General features: G+C 35.8%; 1 protein-coding gene across 4 annotated transcripts in view; it reads left to right on the forward strand.

Annotated features, from left to right (window-relative positions):
- QSER1 (glutamine and serine rich 1) overlaps window positions 1-18749 on the forward strand; it is a 47506-nt gene extending 28757 nt beyond the window's left edge. For all 4 annotated transcript variants that reach the window (XM_063332926.1, XM_063332927.1, XM_063332928.1 and 1 more), the window contains 9 exons: window positions 467-762; window positions 2222-2338; window positions 2945-3078; window positions 5393-5604; window positions 7256-7393; window positions 8734-8831; window positions 12405-12557; window positions 13931-14026; window positions 14615-18749. In XM_063332926.1, coding sequence (XP_063188996.1) covers window positions 467-762; window positions 2222-2338; window positions 2945-3078; window positions 5393-5604; window positions 7256-7393; window positions 8734-8831; window positions 12405-12557; window positions 13931-14026; window positions 14615-14755 — 1385 coding nt within the window. In that variant the 3' untranslated portion in view covers window positions 14756-18749. The remainder of the gene's footprint in view (window positions 1-466; window positions 763-2221; window positions 2339-2944; window positions 3079-5392; window positions 5605-7255; window positions 7394-8733; window positions 8832-12404; window positions 12558-13930; window positions 14027-14614) is intronic.
- Window positions 18750-19793: the final 1044 nt, after the last annotated feature.

Consider the following 19793-nt stretch of genomic DNA (forward strand, 5'->3'; position numbering starts at 1 on the left):
CTTCCAGTTACATTATTATACGATATAAATGTCCAAAAGTCATACAGCAAAGATGTTAATGTTTCATGCGTATTTCCCTTTCCTAAATCCGATTTAAAAAGACTTTACTTACTACCTTTACTATTGTATTTGCTTATTCGCACAAAGTACAACAGTATTTCCTGTTGATTATGTCTGTAACTATCAAATAGTTTTTCTAAAATGTTCGCCTTTGTTATTTCTAGATGCTAATAGATGCAGCAGTTTAATACAAATAGAGGTATACTAGCTACAATATTTTGGTTTTGTTTAAGGTTTAGTTGTGATCAAGATAATGCTTCGATTTTAACTCCTAGAAGAGTTGTTTTTCCTAGAATAGTTGTTTAATATGTATTGTAACAGAAAAGAAGAAAAATAAACCTAGTTCCCATTTTACGTTGCTAATCCTTGATAATTTGTTTAAGTAAAATTTGGGTTTTTTCTTCAGAAGCTGAAAAAATGACAGTTGTTACTGCTGCTGCCGCCGCCACTACTGCTGTAATAAAGCAGGAATCTCCACAGACAACTGCTCCTGTGGTCAACGTGCAGGAGAAAATGAATCCAGCTGATGCCTTAAAAGTAGCTCAACAGGATGCTGTGACTTCAGACCAGTTGGCAAAGATACAGGCAACTGTTGCAATAGAAGGATGTACCGACGAGGAGAATATGGACAGCGGAGGAGAGGGCATGTACAGAGAACGTGATGAATTTGTAGTGAAGATTGAAGATATAGAGACACTAAAGGTAATCTGAATACTTGCTGTGGGGAAAAAAAAAAAATAATGAAAAGTCCTGCATAGGAATTTAGCCTCAACAAACCACCAAAGGGGGAAATGCTGCAGATTCGTTTTCTGTTTCTATTTTAATATTCCCTGGATGCTGCCAAGATGCCTTAAAGGTGCCTTTCTAGTGCAGGTTATGAATATATTTTGTATGTACATAATCCATTTTATGCTACATACATAATAAAGTAAATCTCGTGCTGGTAACCTCTGTGAGAACTTGGAATTATCTTTTATTAATACTAAAAGGCAGAAATTTTTCACTACCTTTTTTTTTTTTTTTTTAAGATAGTAGTAGGCTTTCACATGTGAAATGGCTTTTGCAAAAGATCTTGGAATTGTCTTTTTTGGAAGGGGTTCTGCTTTTCTATTCCAAGAAAAAATGGCTTCCATAAGCAACCAGGACAGCTCTTCACATGAGTATAGAAATGTTCCTTGGTTTTGATTTCTTGTGTTGTTTTTGTTGTTTCTCCATTTTAAGTTCTTCTGCATGGTTGCCTTTCCTTTTCTTGCTATCATAGCCAACAATATTCTTACCGTTAATTTCTAATACTTTTGATTACTTGTCTGTGTGTTTATCTTCTTGAGTTTAAGTTTCAAATGAATTCATGTAGGTTTGTCACATAAGACAAGCGTTACCAGTTTTAAAATATTCCCATGTCACTTATAAAACTAATTGTTTTCTTATGGGATATTTTGGACTTTAATCTTTGTGGTGTTTATTTCTTTAGTTATTCAAACAGTCATGAAAAGAACCAGTACTTGACTTTATGTTTTCCAAAAAGAGAGCTTTTGAGTTAGTAGTTTGTGTGTAGGATTTATAGAGAATTCTCATTAGAGTTAATAATTACAAATTTGTTTTGACATAGTTTACATGAAGAAGAAAATAAACTCAAACTCTTTTTTTTTTTTTTCGTGGTTAAGTTGAACTGAAAGTGTAAAATCTGGATCACTAATTCATACTGAACTATCTCTTTTCACATTGGTGCAAACATCATGCTGTAATGTACCTGGGTTTCTGCAAGCTTTTTGCTGCTTGTTGTGGTTCTTGCATTTTTGTTTTAATAAATATTTCACAGGGCAAAAGAATAAAAAATGGGAAAAATGTTATATTGTTTTAAAAAACAAAGTTCTGTGGCTCAGTTGCATGGTACACGAGTTAAGGCATCACACCACAGGCAAAGCTGGTTGTCACAACTTCATCACCGTGAAAGTAAAATTTGTAGGTTGCATTATACTTCTTGTCGTTCATGTCATACTGTCTTGATACAAATGGCTTGTAATAACTAAGGGTTTGGAATTTTGAATGACTTATTTCCATTTTATTCCTGGGTAACTTGCTTAAAAAAATATAATGCACAAACATACTCCTTGGAGAAAAATAAGCACTGTTTTTAGCAAATAATTTTATGTTCTTACAGGTTGCTTTGCAAACAGGAAAAGAGCCTCCAGCCATTTGGAAAGTACAGAAGGCTTTATTGCAAAAGTTTGTTCCTGAAGTGCGAGATGGACAGAGAGAGTTTGCTGCTACTAATAGTGTGAGTCTTAAAAATTCCTTGTAAAGCTTCATGGGAACTGATTTCCTTAATGGGAGTCTAGGAAACAAAATAAAATGTCATTCTGACATACATTCCTAGCGAGCATCCTTGGGGGAATCCTTGGATTTCCTCCTACTCTAAAATTCTCTCTAAATATATTCATGGGCAGATTCTTGGCTTTCCAGCATGGGTTCTTTGGTATCATTCAGGCTGTGTAAAGGAACAAGTTTTCACAACCAGAATAAAGTCAGTGGAAGCAGGCTTGGGAACCAACTGCTTTGCACAATGGGAGGGATACAGATAGAACACAATTTCAACAGGCAGCCCTTTGCCAGGCAGATAATTCTTTTGGGATAACACATGGGGAGGATTAAGTAAAGGGAGAAAATGAAGCCTAAAGTACCTCTTGCCTTATTTTCTTATTTTTAATGATATGTGGAGAATTTCTCTTAAATTATAAATGCTGTTAGATGGCTCATCTTTGTATGTGAACAGGTTGTTTTTTAAACCTACTTTTTTTCTTTAGTATTTAAATTTTTTTAAATTGTTAAACTGAATAATTTTACCTAACAGAAACGCTTGTGTAATTTTTTTTTTTTTTTTTAGTATCTTGGGTATTTTGGGGATGCAAAAACAAAATACAAACGAGTGTATGTGAAGTTCATTGAAAATGCAAACAAAAAGGAATATGTCAGAGTATGTTCAAAAAAACCACGAAGCAAGCCTGTACAGTCAGCAAGGTATTTTATTTCAATTTGTTTTTCATTTTGCCATATTGTTTTAATATTAAGAACAAACCTGTTTTAATAAACAAGAATTATAACTCAAGTTTAAGTCGTCTTTAAGTTGGAAACTGAGAACTATGTGTTTTGCTTTAAGAAATGCGATAAAAATTTCTGCCATATCAAGACTTCTCTACCTTGAGTCCATGGATTGCAATAATCCTTGATTTCAGAGATGTTAGGGCTGCACACACTATTTTCTTTCTGTCGTCTTTTGCCCTGTTACTCAATGTAAGGATAGCAGCCTACAGGTGTAATGAGTTTAAATTTTTGTGTGTTGTTTTCTGCTATCCTGTGGACTTTGCAAATTTGGTATGTTTTGCCAGATGGCTTTAATGACCATCCTGTCCCAGTATACTAGAAGTACCATGCTTTCTTCTCAATCCTGGCAAGTTAATTTAAAACCAAAAGTTGATGATTGAAGTTGGTTGTTGCAAGAATGTTTTTCCTTCTCGCGTATGTCCTTGCACACTGAGGGTATTTTACTTTTCTTATTGTACCTGCCCTATCCCACTCACCTCACTGCAAAAAGCCATATAGCTTTTAGTCATCCCATGTAACCTATCCGTGCCTTAAAATCAATAATTCCAGTGGTGTTGCTTTTAAACCGTTGCCAAGGCTAAATAAAACCCAAACAAGTCTGTCACTCTCACAAGCCATGTAAAAAATGCAGGGCAAACATAGTATGGTTTTGATTATTCTAGTAAATATACTGCTCATCCTGCAAAGTGTTATGACCATAAGAGTCTCTCCCACAGGTACTTTGGCTATCTCTGAGGTTTCCTCTGTCGCCTTCCTTCTGACAAGGTTTTCACTGTCATTCACTTGCTAAGGGTTTTGCTATTGCATTTTGTGTTCAACTTCGATTGTGCTTTTGGAAAAGAATGCAGATTTTTTTATTGTACAAACTGTCATGCTTTAATGCTCAGCTTATTTTATCTTCTCACAACTTCAGATAATATCTGAAGGTTTTATCTCTCTATGGATTTTCAATAATTATAATTTAATGCAGACATGTTTTCTTTATCAGATATTGGTAAACAGTAACGAAAAGTGTTACAGTGCTCTTCGTTCAAGAAATAACTGGGGTTTTTAAGTCTAGTTTGCTGTCAAAGAAAGCAAAGCTATCAGATAATTTTATAAAATAATCATGATCTACTTGAAACTGGCTAGGATTTTGATGCTCTTTTCTTCTTGGGCTACAGAAGACTGTTCCAGAACCTGTTCCTCCAGTGCTCTGAAACAGTCCTGTCTTTTAGCCAAAACATGATCGTGATTAGCTTGTATCCATATGTTCTTCTCTCAGTACTGTTTTTGGCTTTTATTTCTGTCTTTCCCTGGTGTTTTTACTGCATGATGTATTTCTGGAGAGCAGTCAGATTCCACCTCTGTCTTCATTTCACTAAGCTGGATTAATCAAGGGCTTCCAGCTTCCTCATCTTAAGGCAGGCTTTCCAGTCCTCTGCTCATCCTAGTGTCTATTGTCTCCATCCAGTTTGGTGTGGAATCTTTGTCTCTGACAGATGACTAGAATTCTTCTCAGTGTTCCAGAAGATACTAGCAATGTTTCCACTGTACATTTAGCTGCTTTCCCATTTGAACTTTACCATTTGGACAAAAAAAAAAACCTTCCTGGTACTTCCCAGAATTGTATTCCCCGCCGTGTTCTCAAAGCCGTAGTGCGTTACTAGTCCTAAAATACATAACTTTGTATTTATGGTGCTAAGTTTCCTGTTTGCTTTCCTGTTTTGAGTGGTGGGAAGAGCAAGGAGAGGAGTTCTCTGTTTTCTTATTCCAGTCCTCCAGACCCTGTATTTCTGGCATTTTTACCTGAATATTCTCTCCCATCTTTGTATGGATACAATATCCCAAATTCACTTTGTCAGTGAATCTCATTGATTACTAGTACTTAAGTCTGTCAAGTCTGATTCTTTTTTTTTTAATTAAATAATCAATTTTAATATTTGCTCGAATCTCCTGTAGCTCATATATTTTACTAACATTAAGCAATTTAAACTTTCTGTGCCTGGCAATCTAGTTATAAAATTGGAATACTATTTAGTTTTAGGTAGTTGAGGATAAGTAAGCATTTATATCACAAATACAGTACTATAGTGTGTATGACCTAATTCCTAGTTAGATGTGACAATGAAATAAGTATATATAATCTGTGGGGAATATATTCTGGTTAAATAAGACTATTCCAATTTTATTAATGCCAAAACTTCTGTGGTAATTATTTTCATAAAGATCATCTCTGTAAATATTGCAGGACTATTCATTGCAAACCTAGTAGTAGCAACAACAAAACCCCTGATCCACCAACACCAAAACCAACAGCAACAAAAGTCTCTTCTGTGAAACCCAAAGCGAAACAGCCGAAGGTAAAGGCTGAACCACCACCAAAGAAAAGGAAAAAGTGGAAAGAAGAGTTTTCATCTTCCCAGTCTGATTCTTCACCTGAGGCCCAGAGTGATGAGGATGGTAAGCAAGATACTATTGTTAGCACCTAGGTCTGTTTTGACCTTAACTGCAATTAGTATTATAAAAAATACGTTGCTTGGTCTTGCAAATTTTTCTTTACTAGCATCAGGCAAAAAAAAATCATCTGTCAGTGCCACACAAAATTGATTTCTTAAAACTTTTTTACTTCTTGTTTTTGTGTGAGCAAATGTATTCAACCGAAGCTACTGCAAATGTAGTCTATCAATTACATAAATATATTTCTACTACTTGCTTTTAAAGATGGGTGCAATTGCAGGAGAAGGAGCTGATTTGATTTTTCAGCTACGTCTCAAGAATTGGATTCTTCTTTAATTTTCCATTGCGACCCCGTGTCATGTCTAAAATAACATTCCTGCGATGCCTGTCTGCGTGCAGATGTGGGCAAAATTCAGATGTTACTTTTGTTTTTTCAAAACCCAAGGAGAAAAAAGCAGTTGACTTTTTGGCTGCTTCATTTCTTGTCTCGATGCCAGCTGTTCAAATGCAGCCTGCTGAGCAGATTTGCTGTTAAGATATTCACGGTGTCTTGGAATGTCTTGAGATACGACGTTTGCAGTAATTCTCCAGAACAGAAAGGAATTTTTGAAGTGTACTATGTGGATAGAGATTACCTGTGGTAGCAGATGTACAGTGTTTTCTGCAGTTTTTTATTTATTTCCTGTATGTTTAATGTTAAACTGTGTAGTTCCCATGCTTTGTATTGCTGTATTTCCAAAGCATTTTGGCCTCGGTGACTTTAACTATAGGTGAGCTGGGGGCTGCTGGACTGGAGCAGTACCTCTGCTGAAGGTAGCACCTTTAAAATAACGTTTTTTTCAAGCAAACTTACCCAAATAACCATTAATATGTACAACTGCCCATATTTAAAATTTGAAGTAACCTGGTGGTGATTGTCACCCATAGAAATGTGGGTATCTGAGAAAGTTGAACAGCCTTGCTAGCTAAATTTACTGCAAAATAGTGGTATCGTACATGGAGCCTATAAAAAGCTCCAGAATGCTTACTAGTACTGATGGCTACTCTGTGTGCGTGTTTAAAATTGCTGTCTGTGAAAAAATAAAAGCTTCCTCAGAATAAGTACAAATATGCCTACGTTGCTTTGCTGGTAAAATTTGGTTTACTTGTTTTTTGTGAGTTGGACAATTAGGTGGGATTAGCTTTGATGGTACGGAGGCTCCGAAGTGACATTGGTGCTTTTGAATGTTTCTCTGTCTGGCGACTTTGAGGTTTGCGGTTTTAGGAGGTACTTGCGTTGGCATGAAACCTGCATTTAGGGCACTTTGCTTGGCTGAAGTTATTCATTATCCCTTTTCTCTAGACTTTCATGTACAATAATAGAAAAACGTTTAAAATCCCTAAAATACAGTAATCTAAATGCTGATAGTTATAAGTAATTGTAAGTGTTTCTACAAAAAATTGTACCATTTGTACCAGATTTGGTGTTTGTACCTGTTTTAGGCATGTAAGTAGTTTGAGTGTTATTTCTGATTGTACAGAGTCTGAATCTCTTGGGATACCAGCAGAGGTCACTTGTGTTTTAAGAGAGAAAGCCTTTAGTTTTGAAAACCACAAGTATATGCAGGATATTGAAGGAAAAAAATAACAATATTCTGATTTTTTTTTTTTCCAGAGCTTGTACCTCCAGCTCCCCTTGTTACTCGCTTTTTGAATACAAGAGCTATGAAAGAGACTTTTAAGAGCTACATGGAGTTGCTTGTTAGCATTGCCTTGGATCCAGACACAATGCAAGCCTTGGAAAAGAGCAATGGTACAGTATGTTTAACATTTGTATGTTTTTATTAGATTTTAAGGTTATTAATCAGTAAGGCAATGTATCTTTTTAAAAAAAAGAAATTAAAAAAAAAAAAAACAACCAAATTTTGAGCTACATACCCACATCTGAAGAATGCTTTATGTAAGTGCATGTGTGTGCATGTATTTATATGTGTATTTGCACTGTCTCTTTGAACAATCAAAGTAATTTGGATATACTGTTTTTGTCTGCTTTGTTATATTAAGCTTGTACTGTGAATGTCAGAACTGAGCTCTTTTTTTCTGCTGTTACTATCTCTTAAAATCTTAGCAAACACTTATTTCAAGTTACAGTGTTTCAAGAGTGTGTTTACAGTCTTGTGAAGAAATACCTTTATAACTATAAGTAGTTTTGATTCTTGCTAATATTAAAAATCCTGCTTTTCAAACTCTGAAATCTTAAAATTCTTGACCAAAGACAATTGTATTCCACTTTTTCTTTGAGGAGAAAATGTCTGGACTTACTTGCTATAGTGGACTCCAGGATACAAGTCAAAACTGTTCTATTTCTTAAAATTTAGTGAAACACTCATGTGTAAAGATTAAGGTCCCAAAAGAGCAATCATTTCACATATTATTTAGTTGCAGGCTGTTGGTTTTGTACTATATGCTGTTTTTTTAGACTCTCCTCTCCTGGTTTGCTCTGCTTGTCCGTCAATGCACACTTACCGCAAGGTTTCATACCCATACATTATGTCAGTAGTCCCACTAAAAGCAAAGAAATTGACTTTATAAATAGAAGTCTCTGTACTGAGCTGTAAATTTTCGTTTGTGGCCGCATGCCTATGCTCAAATGTATATTGTGCAATTTACAGTGGTTCAGCAGATAACTTTTATCAGTAAGCACTTTCCTCAACTTCTTTATATATGTTATAAATGCCAACAGGGTCATCTCTTGTAATATGGAACAGAGAATGTCAAAACCACATACTCGTCTTCATAAACCTGCCAGTTGTATTGCTCAGAAGAGGATTGTCTAGGAAATGGTTTGAAATTGTCTCTTAAGATTTATGAACTATATTGCTCTATCTTAATTTTTTCCTTTCAACAAAGAAAAGTCAGAGAAGGAGCGGGATTGCAGTCAGCAATTAAACTGCATAACATCTAGATCAGCTTAGCAGGCTGATGCAGAAAGAGAGATTTTTCTCTCACGTTTGAAGTTAGTTTATGTGCAAATTGCATTATTTTTTACTTCCACATTTTATGTTAATGGGTAGAAATATAGATTGAATAGGTATTTCATTACTGTTTGTCTCTTAATAATCAGCTGCTGTGGTTTTTTTACGTGTCTTTTAGATGAGCTACTTTTGCCTCACATGAGAAAAATTGATGGTATGCTGAATGACAATAGGAAAAGGCTGCTTTCCAAATTACGCTTGGATCATACTTTCAAGGTATTCTCTTTTAAATTCTAGGATTTTTAAAGTAATATTATAAATAAGTCATTTGATGCGTACCATGCAGGCACAACTTAAAACCCAGAAGGCAAATTTGTAACAGAAGTGAATATGGATTTGAAAGAGATGCTATAAATTCAATGCTTGTATGTGGCATTTGGAGAACATTTTGTGATGGAGGAGTTTATACTGCAAAGGTAAAGTTCTAGTTTTACTCCCCATGCTTTCTGGTTCATTTTCAAGCATTTTTTTTTCTTTTAAGCTTCTCAAGTTTGCCAGAAGAAAATCTGTTTGCTGTCCTTCTAGAGATTGATTGTATTGCCTAAAAACCTTGTGACTGTATTGCCTAAAAACCTTAATAAACTTTTACATGAAATAACTATGCTGTGGAGCAGATGTCTGAACTTCTTTGAAGTACAGAACATGATCAGAGTAGTTTAAAACTACCCAGAACAGAGGGACTCGAGAACAGCTCATTTGTGCGCTCTTTCGTGTCTCTTCAGTATGGAAGGTTGGGAAGAGTGTGAATAACAAGCCCATATTACAGCAGCTTTGACATGGTAATAAAAACAGGTCTGGATGTGGAGAGGGAAGAGAGCAGCCGTACCATCTAAGTAGAGAGAAGGTAAACGGGAAGATAATCACTGCAGTTTTTACCGTTCCCACCCAGCCTCCAAGCAACAATACAGATTTCAAAAGTGCAGTAAAGTGAATTAAGGTTATTTTCACCCTTAGTTGTCAATGTCTATAATCAGACTGATTATTTCATCCTGTGGCAATTTTGAGGCCAACAACAGTAAAGCAGACCTGTCTATAAACACCATCAGACCAAACTTGCTCTTTCGCCTGTCTCTCTCCCGTCCCCTTATGTCCACAGTACAGAGACACTTGGGGAATTAGTTGTCTCTGTACTGCTGTGTGCTTATTTTTGAGAGCGAGGTGAGGAGGGAGATAATAGCAGACTTGACAGTTCTCCTTTTTCATCATGAAATCTTTAAAAGATCTTTTCTTCCCACAGCACGTTCCCGGTAAGTCTTGCGGGACACTTAAGTGACCCTGTTTCATGGATGAGAACATCATTAACCAGTGAAGCTTTAATTCACATGATTCTTGGACTTTTTTATTGTTAGTTACGCTGTTTTACCCAACAGCTGTACAACTTGTACCTGCTTGAACAGAATTTCTTGTGGCTTCCTCTTTACAGTAGGAAGGCCTGGGGAGGGCTGTGTGCTTGCAAACCGTATGCAGAGCCTCAGAGAGGTAGCATGTATTAACCCTCCATTTCTGGTTTTCTTTCGTGGTAAAGAGTTTTGCAGAGAAGATAGGCCACGCTAAGGTAGGATACAAATTTGTAGAGCTCTGGTTACATTCATAGTACACACAAAGCGAGAGGTAGCTTATTTTGTGTTTTCCTCACTTTAAGGGGAAAAACCCCCTAATATAATCTTTTGTAATACTAATACGTAATTACAGCTGCTTATTCAGTTGGAGTTCGTAACTAATACAATAGCTTTGCTGTGTGTTGACTTAAAAGCAGATTATGTATCCTGTCTCTAAAGTTAGCTTTAGCCTGTATTTCATAGTATGATCTGCAAGAAGTTAACGGAGTTACGGATGTAGGGAAGGGATCTGCTTGTGTTGTAAACTGGGAGATAAAAAGCCTTTTATGTTTGCCTTCTGGTGTGAAGGTATCAACTTGTGCTGTCCTTGGGTCAGTATTTTGGCTAAAAATGAAACACCTATTTGTTATCATAAGTGTTTGCATTAGTTAGGAAAATGTGTTTGATACTAAGATTCAGGTTAATCTGATGATTCATACAGGAAAGTCTGCTTCTGTTCAGCTTTGATCAATTGACTACTTCAGATATTAGAGCTGAATGAGGCACTGAAGCAAGCAATAAGTGAAAAATATCATTATTGTTCATGAGTATCATTCAGTTTGAATAGTTTTACTATTCTGCATTGGTAAGCATGGATGAATTTAAGATAATTTTTTTTCACTGAGTACAGTCAATATGGGATATTTTAGCACAGTATTACAAATCAAATCAGACACTGAAGTTTGCATTAAGTCACTGTTTGGTAGTTTTGCCTGTAACAGTCTTTATAGTTTTAAGTGTTAATCGCGTCCTTTGGGTTACAGTTCTTTATAAACAAAATTAGAAAATATTACTGTTGCTTTAATTGAAGCTTGGTAAATGAAGCATCTTAGCTGAATTGTGTAGATTTAATTTGCGAAATAATTATCACCATTTTATGTCTTGTACTCTCAAAGATGTGGAAATTGGTAGTATTTTCTTCTTCATTCCAATTCAAATTTGTCTGTTTTAGGTCAGTGGTCCGGCCATGTAAACTGTTCTGGTTGATAGGAATTCTCCAGAGGAAGGCAGAAGTGGCCAAAGCCCATTGACACTCAGAGTCAACCTTCAGGAAGGCTATTACAGTGGATAGAAAAACTAAATAATTTAAACCTACTGAAGTTGTTCCAGTTTGAAAGCGTTGCAATGAATATTGTATACGGACAGGTTAGCTAGTCGAGGTTACTGCTACCACTATGCAATTATCTCTGTGCAGTAGATTTTATAGCTTTTTACTAAATTTTTTTTTCTATAAAAAAGAAAAATGGCTGATGTATATAAAGTACTAAGAAATTATAGGCAGGGGAGGTTGCTGAATTCTAGTACTCCTTGTTAAAAGAAAATAAAAACATTTAGTCATCTTCGTATTTTAACCCAATAGTCCAAATTAGGTCCTTAAGCTGCGGCATTGATACATTTTTCTGTATGCCTGATTTTTTCCATCATACTGGAGTATAATACAAAGATATATATGTTCATCTAACTCGAAATATTTTTTTCCAGACCAGATCATTAGCATAACAACTATTCTAAAGCAGCTACTAACATAATGCTGCACTTATTCAACAAAGTTGTATTCAAATATACTCATGCAAATAATGTCAAACTGAAGCTGGTAGAAATGCAGTTGACTCCCATGAGTTAATATGTCTTAAAAAGTTGTGCTTTTTTGAACCAGCCATGTACTTCACTGTGCATAAGCTTTTCTACCTTACAGATACGATAAGACGCAATTAATTTGTATTTTGCAAAAGCTGGGACAAAACCTATGAAGATATTTAGGCATCCGATCCCTGTTACAGTTGGCAGACTTCCCCTGCCTGACTAGGCATTACGTACTTACTCAACTCCAAGTAACTTGGCCTTGGAGATTCTTGGGTAGCAATGGAATGGAAAGCATTTTAAAATGTAAAAATTGCCTAGTGGAGCCTTTTTTTGCTTTTTCTAATGAAAGAATCACAGATGATAATTGGAGATTTTCTTGTCTTGAAAAATTATAGTAGTGGCTGGTGGTCATGCTTTTCTAACTGTATATGGTTGCTTGATCTGATAAATACCTTTTATCAGGTCTTTTTGGAAGAACAAATAGTTTATAATAGGCCACACTCTTAACTTTTCAAAGAAAAATGGCCAATTTATCAGCAGTCTGGGTGGCAGGATGGCCATTCTTGACTTTTTCATAATCCTTTCTCCTTATATGCTTTGTTTAAAGAACGCTTTGGAAAACTTTCCTGAACTGACAGTGATCACTCGAGATTCTAAGACAAAAAGTGGAGGAACGTCTGTGTCTAAGATCAAAATGAATGGTAAAGCTTACAACAAGAAAACACTGAGGGCCTCTAAATCAACCACTAAATTAGCACAGGTGAGTGTTCAGAGGGTTTATTGCTGACACCATCTGACTTCTAATATGATAAACACATTTATATACAATACTGCTTCATGTATTAGGTTTTTTGGTAGATTTATCAAAATATAAAATCTTTGACTGGGGTGCTTTTTCTGTAACAAGGGAAACAACACTTAAAGCAGTATATTAAATCATTTTTTAACTCATCTGTGAAACGTATTGCAGTAGGGAGACAAAATATAATAAATAATTTCATAAGTACTCCCCTATTTAAATTCTACGTTTAGACCCAAATGCTCTAAGTTTTCTGCAGCATGTATTCAAGGTTGCGGGAAGATGAAGGGGTAGCGTGCTGCTTCCCTGATGCAGGCAGCAGTTGGTAGGTGTAGGTGGATGGGAAGGGAGAGCTGAGCTCGGCTGGGGCTGTGCCTCTCGCCTGTTGTAGCCAGGCAGCAGAGCCCTGCTGCAGCCCGCTCTGCTGCCCTGAACGTCGGAGCCCGTTTCTGTGGAGCAGTCGGCCCTCCTGCGCTGTTGCGGAAGCAGCCACGTTTTGCCTTCTACATTGCAGTTGTGGTAAAATCACTGTGTAGCTCGTAATCATAACCGTTTCTTAAACTTGCTGCAAAATCTCTGAAGTGAATGATACAATGGCTTCTAGATCAAAAATGAAAAATTAGTGTTAGCACTGTAAAGACTGAGATTAGATGACGCTTTTTAAAAATTTAGTTCTGTATTGCTCATTTCCTCATTTCCAATGACAGAATGAAGCTGTGTGTCTTAAATTAAAAAAAAAAGCTTTAAAAAGTAAGGTTGTAAAGCTTGAGATGTACACATTGTTAATTTCCGTAGTATTCCTAGGGAAGACTATAACTTGATTTTGCTCGGTACTGGCTCACCCAGGCTTACCTCCCAGCAGTAAATAGTGGCTAGCCAAACAACCTGTAAATACAGCCCACGCTCGTGTTTCTTGCCAAAGCAACGTAAGTGTCAGATAAGCATAGATCAGCTCTTCTGAAGCACAAACTGTGCTTTTTCACACTGATACCCATTAATCTGGTAGAAAAATAGTTAAGGTTTGGTAATTCTTGCATTAGTTTTTGAGAAGGGGGGTGTTTTGCCTGTTTTGTACTTGCAGTGCATTCAGGAGGATTAAAAGCATTCTCAAACCTAGTTTTGATAAAATAACGTGGTAGGGAAAGTGGAGATAGGAGATAATTATGATGTCATATAAATTATAGTGTACTAAAATATGTCAAAGCAGTTATTTGAATGAAGTACTCCATTTCTGAACAGTTGAAAAAAAAAAATTGTTTCCAGAAGAAAATGTCTGTCATATCTCTGTCTTGGAAATAACGTGAATTTACCTAAAATAACTGTTCTTTCTGCAGGAGTTTACGGTAGATCCAGAAAAAATACAGTTGTATTCTTTGTATCACTCACTCCATCATTACAAATATCACATATATCTAACATGTAAAGAAGAGGTAAGTATTATTCACTTTGAAATACTTTTACGTTCATTGAGGAAATTTATTGGGGGAACTGAGTCAAACTGAAGGGACTGTTCTCCTCTTCTTGGTAAATGAATATGGATTGTAGCCTCCTATTTTAATTAATTCTTCATGGCACACAAAAGGGTATGCTGAGCACATATGTTGCCCCTAATGGGCCCTGCTGCCCAGATCATTCGGGTAGGAGGCTTGCAAGATCTGTGTGAAATTAGTTTCCCTCAGGATAGGCAAGCATTCTTCGCTGTTCCAAAATAAACTACACAAACTTTATCAGTGTGTCTGACTCCTCAAACCTAGGAGCTAGCTTTATTTTTTCTGCAAATCCTTGGTGGAAATATTCCAGGTAGCACAAACATGAGAGTTGAGCTCTGTCTCAATTGCTAAGAAATGTATTTCTGGGGACATTTTTCCTTGTTTTTGAAGTGTAAAGGTTTTCTTCCAAAAAAGGGTCTGTCTTAACTGCAGAATATTATAAAAATGAAAATTCTGAAATGCTGACAGCCTAACATTTGTACGTGTATGCATCTTTCTCTTTCTCCCCCCCTTCTCTTTTTCAAATAGATTTCTTCTGTTCAGAAGAAGAGCACAGATCTAGGACAGGAAGAGATTGTGCAGCTGTGCATGAAAAATATAAAATGGGTGGAGGATCTTTTTGAAAAGTTTGGCGAACTCTTGAATCGTGTCCAGCAGAAATGCTCATAACAAAAATGTATCCCAAATCTTACATTTTTCTACGGCACTAACCTGGTGGAACAGAAGGCTCAGAGAGAGGCTCTGATTTCTTTTACAATGCCAGACTGCGTTCTTGTTCGTAGCCATTTTTATTTCTCTTTATGGAACTTTGTGCCTTGGCTCTTGCTAAGGAAAAGTGATGCTGCCAAGGAGATCAGTCCTTTGGAGATGGAACTAAATGTAAACCTAACCACATTTTTAACCTGAAGAGTTATTTTCTATTTTGTAAACTATTGGATAACTTAGCTTTATTTTCAGAAATGTTTTTGACAAGTGATAAAGCATGCACTACATATACTTTTTTCTTTATTGCTAAAAAGATAGCAACACTTAAAATACTACAGATTTTTCCATCCCTGACTAAGCAACAGAAAAGTCAGTGTTGGGGTGAACTAATTTTTACATGTCTGGCCACCAAATTTAGAGTTTGTACATTTTGTGAACAGAGCCGGAGTGACATCAGCTTCTGCATACGTATATTGCCATCATAAAATCCAGAAATGTCATTATGCTTTATGGACTCCTTTTACTATTGTCATGTTCAGGAGACTGAACATGGAGTTGGTGCAATCCTATGACTGCTTTTTGTGTCAAATTATATTGTAATGAAAGACAATGACCTTAACTATTTTCCCTGTTTTGAAGAAAAAGAATATTTTCCTTTATACTGTGTTTTTTTTTTTCTTTTGGAAAAAAAAATTCAATTGTACATTTTATCTCACTAATAGTTGTATTTTTCACAGAGAAAATATTGTGGTTAAAATTGTTTCATGTATCTTTGTAATACACTTTCCATTGTTTTCAGTAAATCCTATTCATTTATATGTTGATTTCATATTGTAAACTATGTATCTCGAGGTAACCCTTTTGTTTATACAGGTTTGCTTCAGTGTTAACCAGAATAATGCATACTAGACTAGTTTTGCTTTAAGTGTAGTTGTGTTAGACACTGCAATTATTTTCTGATACGTGAAAATAAATTTCTTACTAAACTAGCACTTGATTAACTGAGAGTTTAAATGAAGAGCTACTACACTTTATCTTCGTCAACAAAGATTGATGATTGAATAGACTATATGCAGTGTTAAACACAGCTTACATATTTGTTTGTAGAACTGGCAGTTGCAGAGCTGTTCTCTTTTTGGTGCCTTTCAAGTCTTCAGACATCTTTGTAGCTTTTTTCCCCCTCCAGTTTATTAACAGTTAGTAGTGCCACTAGTCACACTCAGACAATGAATGTAATGGGCTCTAATCAGGAGAGCATTTTCTTTAAATTTGCCAACAGAATGCCTTACTGAGTCTTTCAGAATGGATATGTACTCTACTGGCGTCCTAAAAAAATAGTCATGTTGGTCTTCTTTCAGATAATGCAGAAAAAAAAATTCATTCCTTTATCCTTTCACTGCCACTGAGTGCCTTAATTTCAGCCAAGAAAGCAGGGTTCACTATTCATTGGCCAAATGAAATAATGTTCATTGCCATGTGACCTTTTTTTCCCCCGTTACCTGTTTTGATCCTATTTAGTTGTTAAATATTCATTAGACCTTAGAACTATAAAGAGTTTAATGAATAGACGTGAAAATGAAATGATTTGATCTTGACTAATCAAATAGATGTTTGAATATTAAAGTATGTACAGAATTTTAGCTGATTAGTTTTAGAACCTTGTAGGATGTTTACCATATTTCCAAAGCTTTTCATCTTTTAAAAGCAATAATTCTCCTTTACAGTTTGTATGCAGACTACAGCGAACAGAAAGGGGTACGTGCCCGTGCCTTTTTTAAAGCCTCTTCATAGTAGTTTTGCTTTAAAAAGGGAGGTAACTCTCATGTCAATAGATGCATTGTGCTACCGCCATGTTTACTATAATCAAGGAGAGGAGATGGGTTTTGGCTTAGGAAGAATGTGCAGATTGTTGGAGCAATCATCAAGCTAATTAATTTTCAGAGTGAAAGGAAGGGTAGGCGCAGGGTTGAAGAGTTGCTATTGTTTCAGTCCTACTGTGTTGAATCTGGTAGGAGCTAGAGTTTATATGGTGAAACCAAACGAAGTTACCAACGTCGGTAGCAATCGGTGGAGATTATTTTAATGTAAATATGCACACTGGAGATACAAGTAGAAATGTGCCTGGTATACTCTTTAATTGATAGTGGGGGTTCCCAAATTTACTTAATGTATTCCTTTATTGGTGGGGGTGGTTGGCAGTGTGTGTAGATTCATGAGGGGTGTTTACATGCCCGCATTGCAGAGTTCTGTTGTTGCGTTACAGTGATATGCACAGCACAGTTTGGGAATTCCTAATCTGTACTTTTAAAAATGATTAGGATGCAGACTGAAGGAACAATAAAGTTGGCTCCCTGGTGGTATAGCGAAGAACTTGTCGGACTTTGTGTCTCTCACATACCTTCCTAATATGACTATGAAGCAACTAATTGAGAGAGGTCTCTGTGCTTTCTAAATTATTTCTGTACTGCTACTGTATACTTACTCTGGATTTTTGAGTCTAGAAGTAGCTTTGGGAAGCTACTTGGTTTAATCCGAGTCCTTAGAAGCTGAAAAAAGAAATGAGAGGCTTTTGGAGTAGCTTGTCCATATTTAAAATGAGGTAATGTTAGTGTTAGCAACAACCACTTAAAAAAAATCCAAACAACAGACAACTGGCCAGGATGCTCTGCACTGCCATAGAAGGTGACCTGGCTTATTTTTGGCTGGTTTATTTCCAAGGCCAGTTAAAGAAGCACTGTGCCTGTAGAAGACAGGAAAAAACTGTCTTGAATAAAAATAACTACCCCAGACTATTAAAGATGAATATAATGGAGCTTCCATCTTTGTCTTGGGCTGCAAAAATGGTGGCTGGATTACTGATTTACCAAATTAGAATAAGTAAAACATGGAACTCTCAAGTGTGTTGAAGGATCATAAATCAAAATAAAGCTTTGTTAGTGGGATTGAAGAGATTTTTTATACTGAAGCAAACTTAGAAAAAAGAAAATGTACAAATTACTTTTTTGCACAAATACTTTGCTTTGTTTTGTTGCATTTTAGATAATTAATTCTGCACCCACACCTCAATCTTTTTTTCTTTTTTTTTTTCCCTTGAAGTAACAGTGAGGTCTTCATCCCTTACCATTCTGACAGTGGAAATTGAGCACTCATTTGACTGCGAGAGAAGATGCACTAGGAAGGAGCAAAACCCTCCTTAGACTATGAATTAGTGAAACAGAAATTAAAAGAATTGCATGATGAATTATTTGGGTTTTTAATTCCACTATTTTTTTCCTTCTGTATGGCATCCCCATTTACATTAGGCTTGTTTTTATTGAAATACAGTATTTCTCTTAAAGGCAGGTTTTCTTTGAGATGCTACTTTCCAAAGTTTTGCTAGCAAAAAATCAGAGACAAAATTGGATTGAAAAACTGTTTCTGCAAATGGCTAATGACTTTAGGGTCTTTGAAGTTCTGTGACGCGTATTGTATTCATATATTGTCAAAATGATATGCTACTTTTTAAAAAGTCAAATCTTACAGGCTGTCTTCCAAGTAAATGATTTCCATAGGGAAATATATTTTAAATATTATTTAAATATTTACTACTATTTAAAACAATTTTAAAACAGAAAAGCTAAAACTATGGTCACAAAATGTCAGTGTGTCATCAACCGTTTCTGATTTTGTTGCCAACACTTGACATTTGGTCTCCCTTACCCTGTTACATATCTGTGCATTACACAATGCACGTTCTGCCATATCTTATTGTTTAAGCTAATATTAACATGTCATTGTTAACAAATGCATGTTTTTCTGCGGAACTCCTCTACATATGGCAAAATGAAGCTAGGGCTAATTAAGAGACACTTTATGCATTCTTAGTCCGGATTTTCAGGTGGTCCGTAAATACAATGTATGGAAATGTGAAAAAGGACGGTTTTGTACCATTCATGATGTTATTAACTAAACCCATTAAAGTGAAAACACTTTTTAAACAAAAGCCTTATAATGTTTAGTCATTTATTATTAAAATATTAAGTCTTGGAAAGTTAGATTGTTGGAAAAAAATTGGCAATTTAAACTACATTTTCTGATCTCAATATGAAGAAACAGTTCTAGAGGTTGGGATTTTTTCATTATATTGCATGGGTTGAACATGTCTGGTTTATCTTGTTTTTTACGTTTATGGATTCTAAATGTTCTGAATCAGTTTTCACAATATATCTGCCAGATCTTAAACTGATGTGATAAGTGAGGAGACAGATAACTGGGGTGAGAGAGAGACTATTGCTGTGATTCAGGTGGTTTTCAGCTATACTGTTGTCTTTTGTTCTCTTTCTTGATAAACTAGAATATCATCTCTAGGTACCTATGGGAAAAAATGGTGCTGTAGAGGGTTTTAGTATTTTTTCTTTTTTTTTTTTTTTTTCTCCTCCCCAATTATGATGAATTACTCTAGATATTCTTACAAATATTTTTGCAGCACGCAGAGAGCTGAAGTCCCATGCTGTGGATATTGGCCATTAGATACATGGAAGGCCGCCTTTGAGCCACTTATTTGCAGAAAAAGGTGAATCTGAAAGGCTGGAATATTTGGTTTTTAGTGGTCCTGTATAAGAGCTGCTTCCCAAACCAAGATGCGTCTAAAATGCGACATTTGCCTATGGAGTTGATTGTTGTTGTCTCCAAAAAACACTTTGGGAAGTGGGTAGGCACAGAGAATGTCCCATTGCGGTGTGGAGGCTGAAGCTTTTGATACTGCGTTCCAGATATAGGTCATAATGTATTAAGGATTTTTTTAAAAAAGAAAGGCAAAAAAGTAAGAAGCTGGATGTATGCAGCTTTTCAAATGAGAACAGCAGTTCCTATTATCAGCAATTTGTTGGTAAGTATCATAGGCAGTCTAAATAACTTGTTCTGCATTAGCCTTTCCTATAGAAAACCTAACAAATCTTCGTTTCATTTCCAGAAACTAAAGAACAGAAAACTATCTTAAAATTCTTTTAATTTGGTCTCTTAT

This window comes from Chroicocephalus ridibundus, chromosome 4, assembly GCF_963924245.1.
Source record: "Chroicocephalus ridibundus chromosome 4, bChrRid1.1, whole genome shotgun sequence".
Classification (NCBI taxonomy): Eukaryota; Metazoa; Chordata; class Aves; order Charadriiformes; family Laridae; genus Chroicocephalus; species Chroicocephalus ridibundus.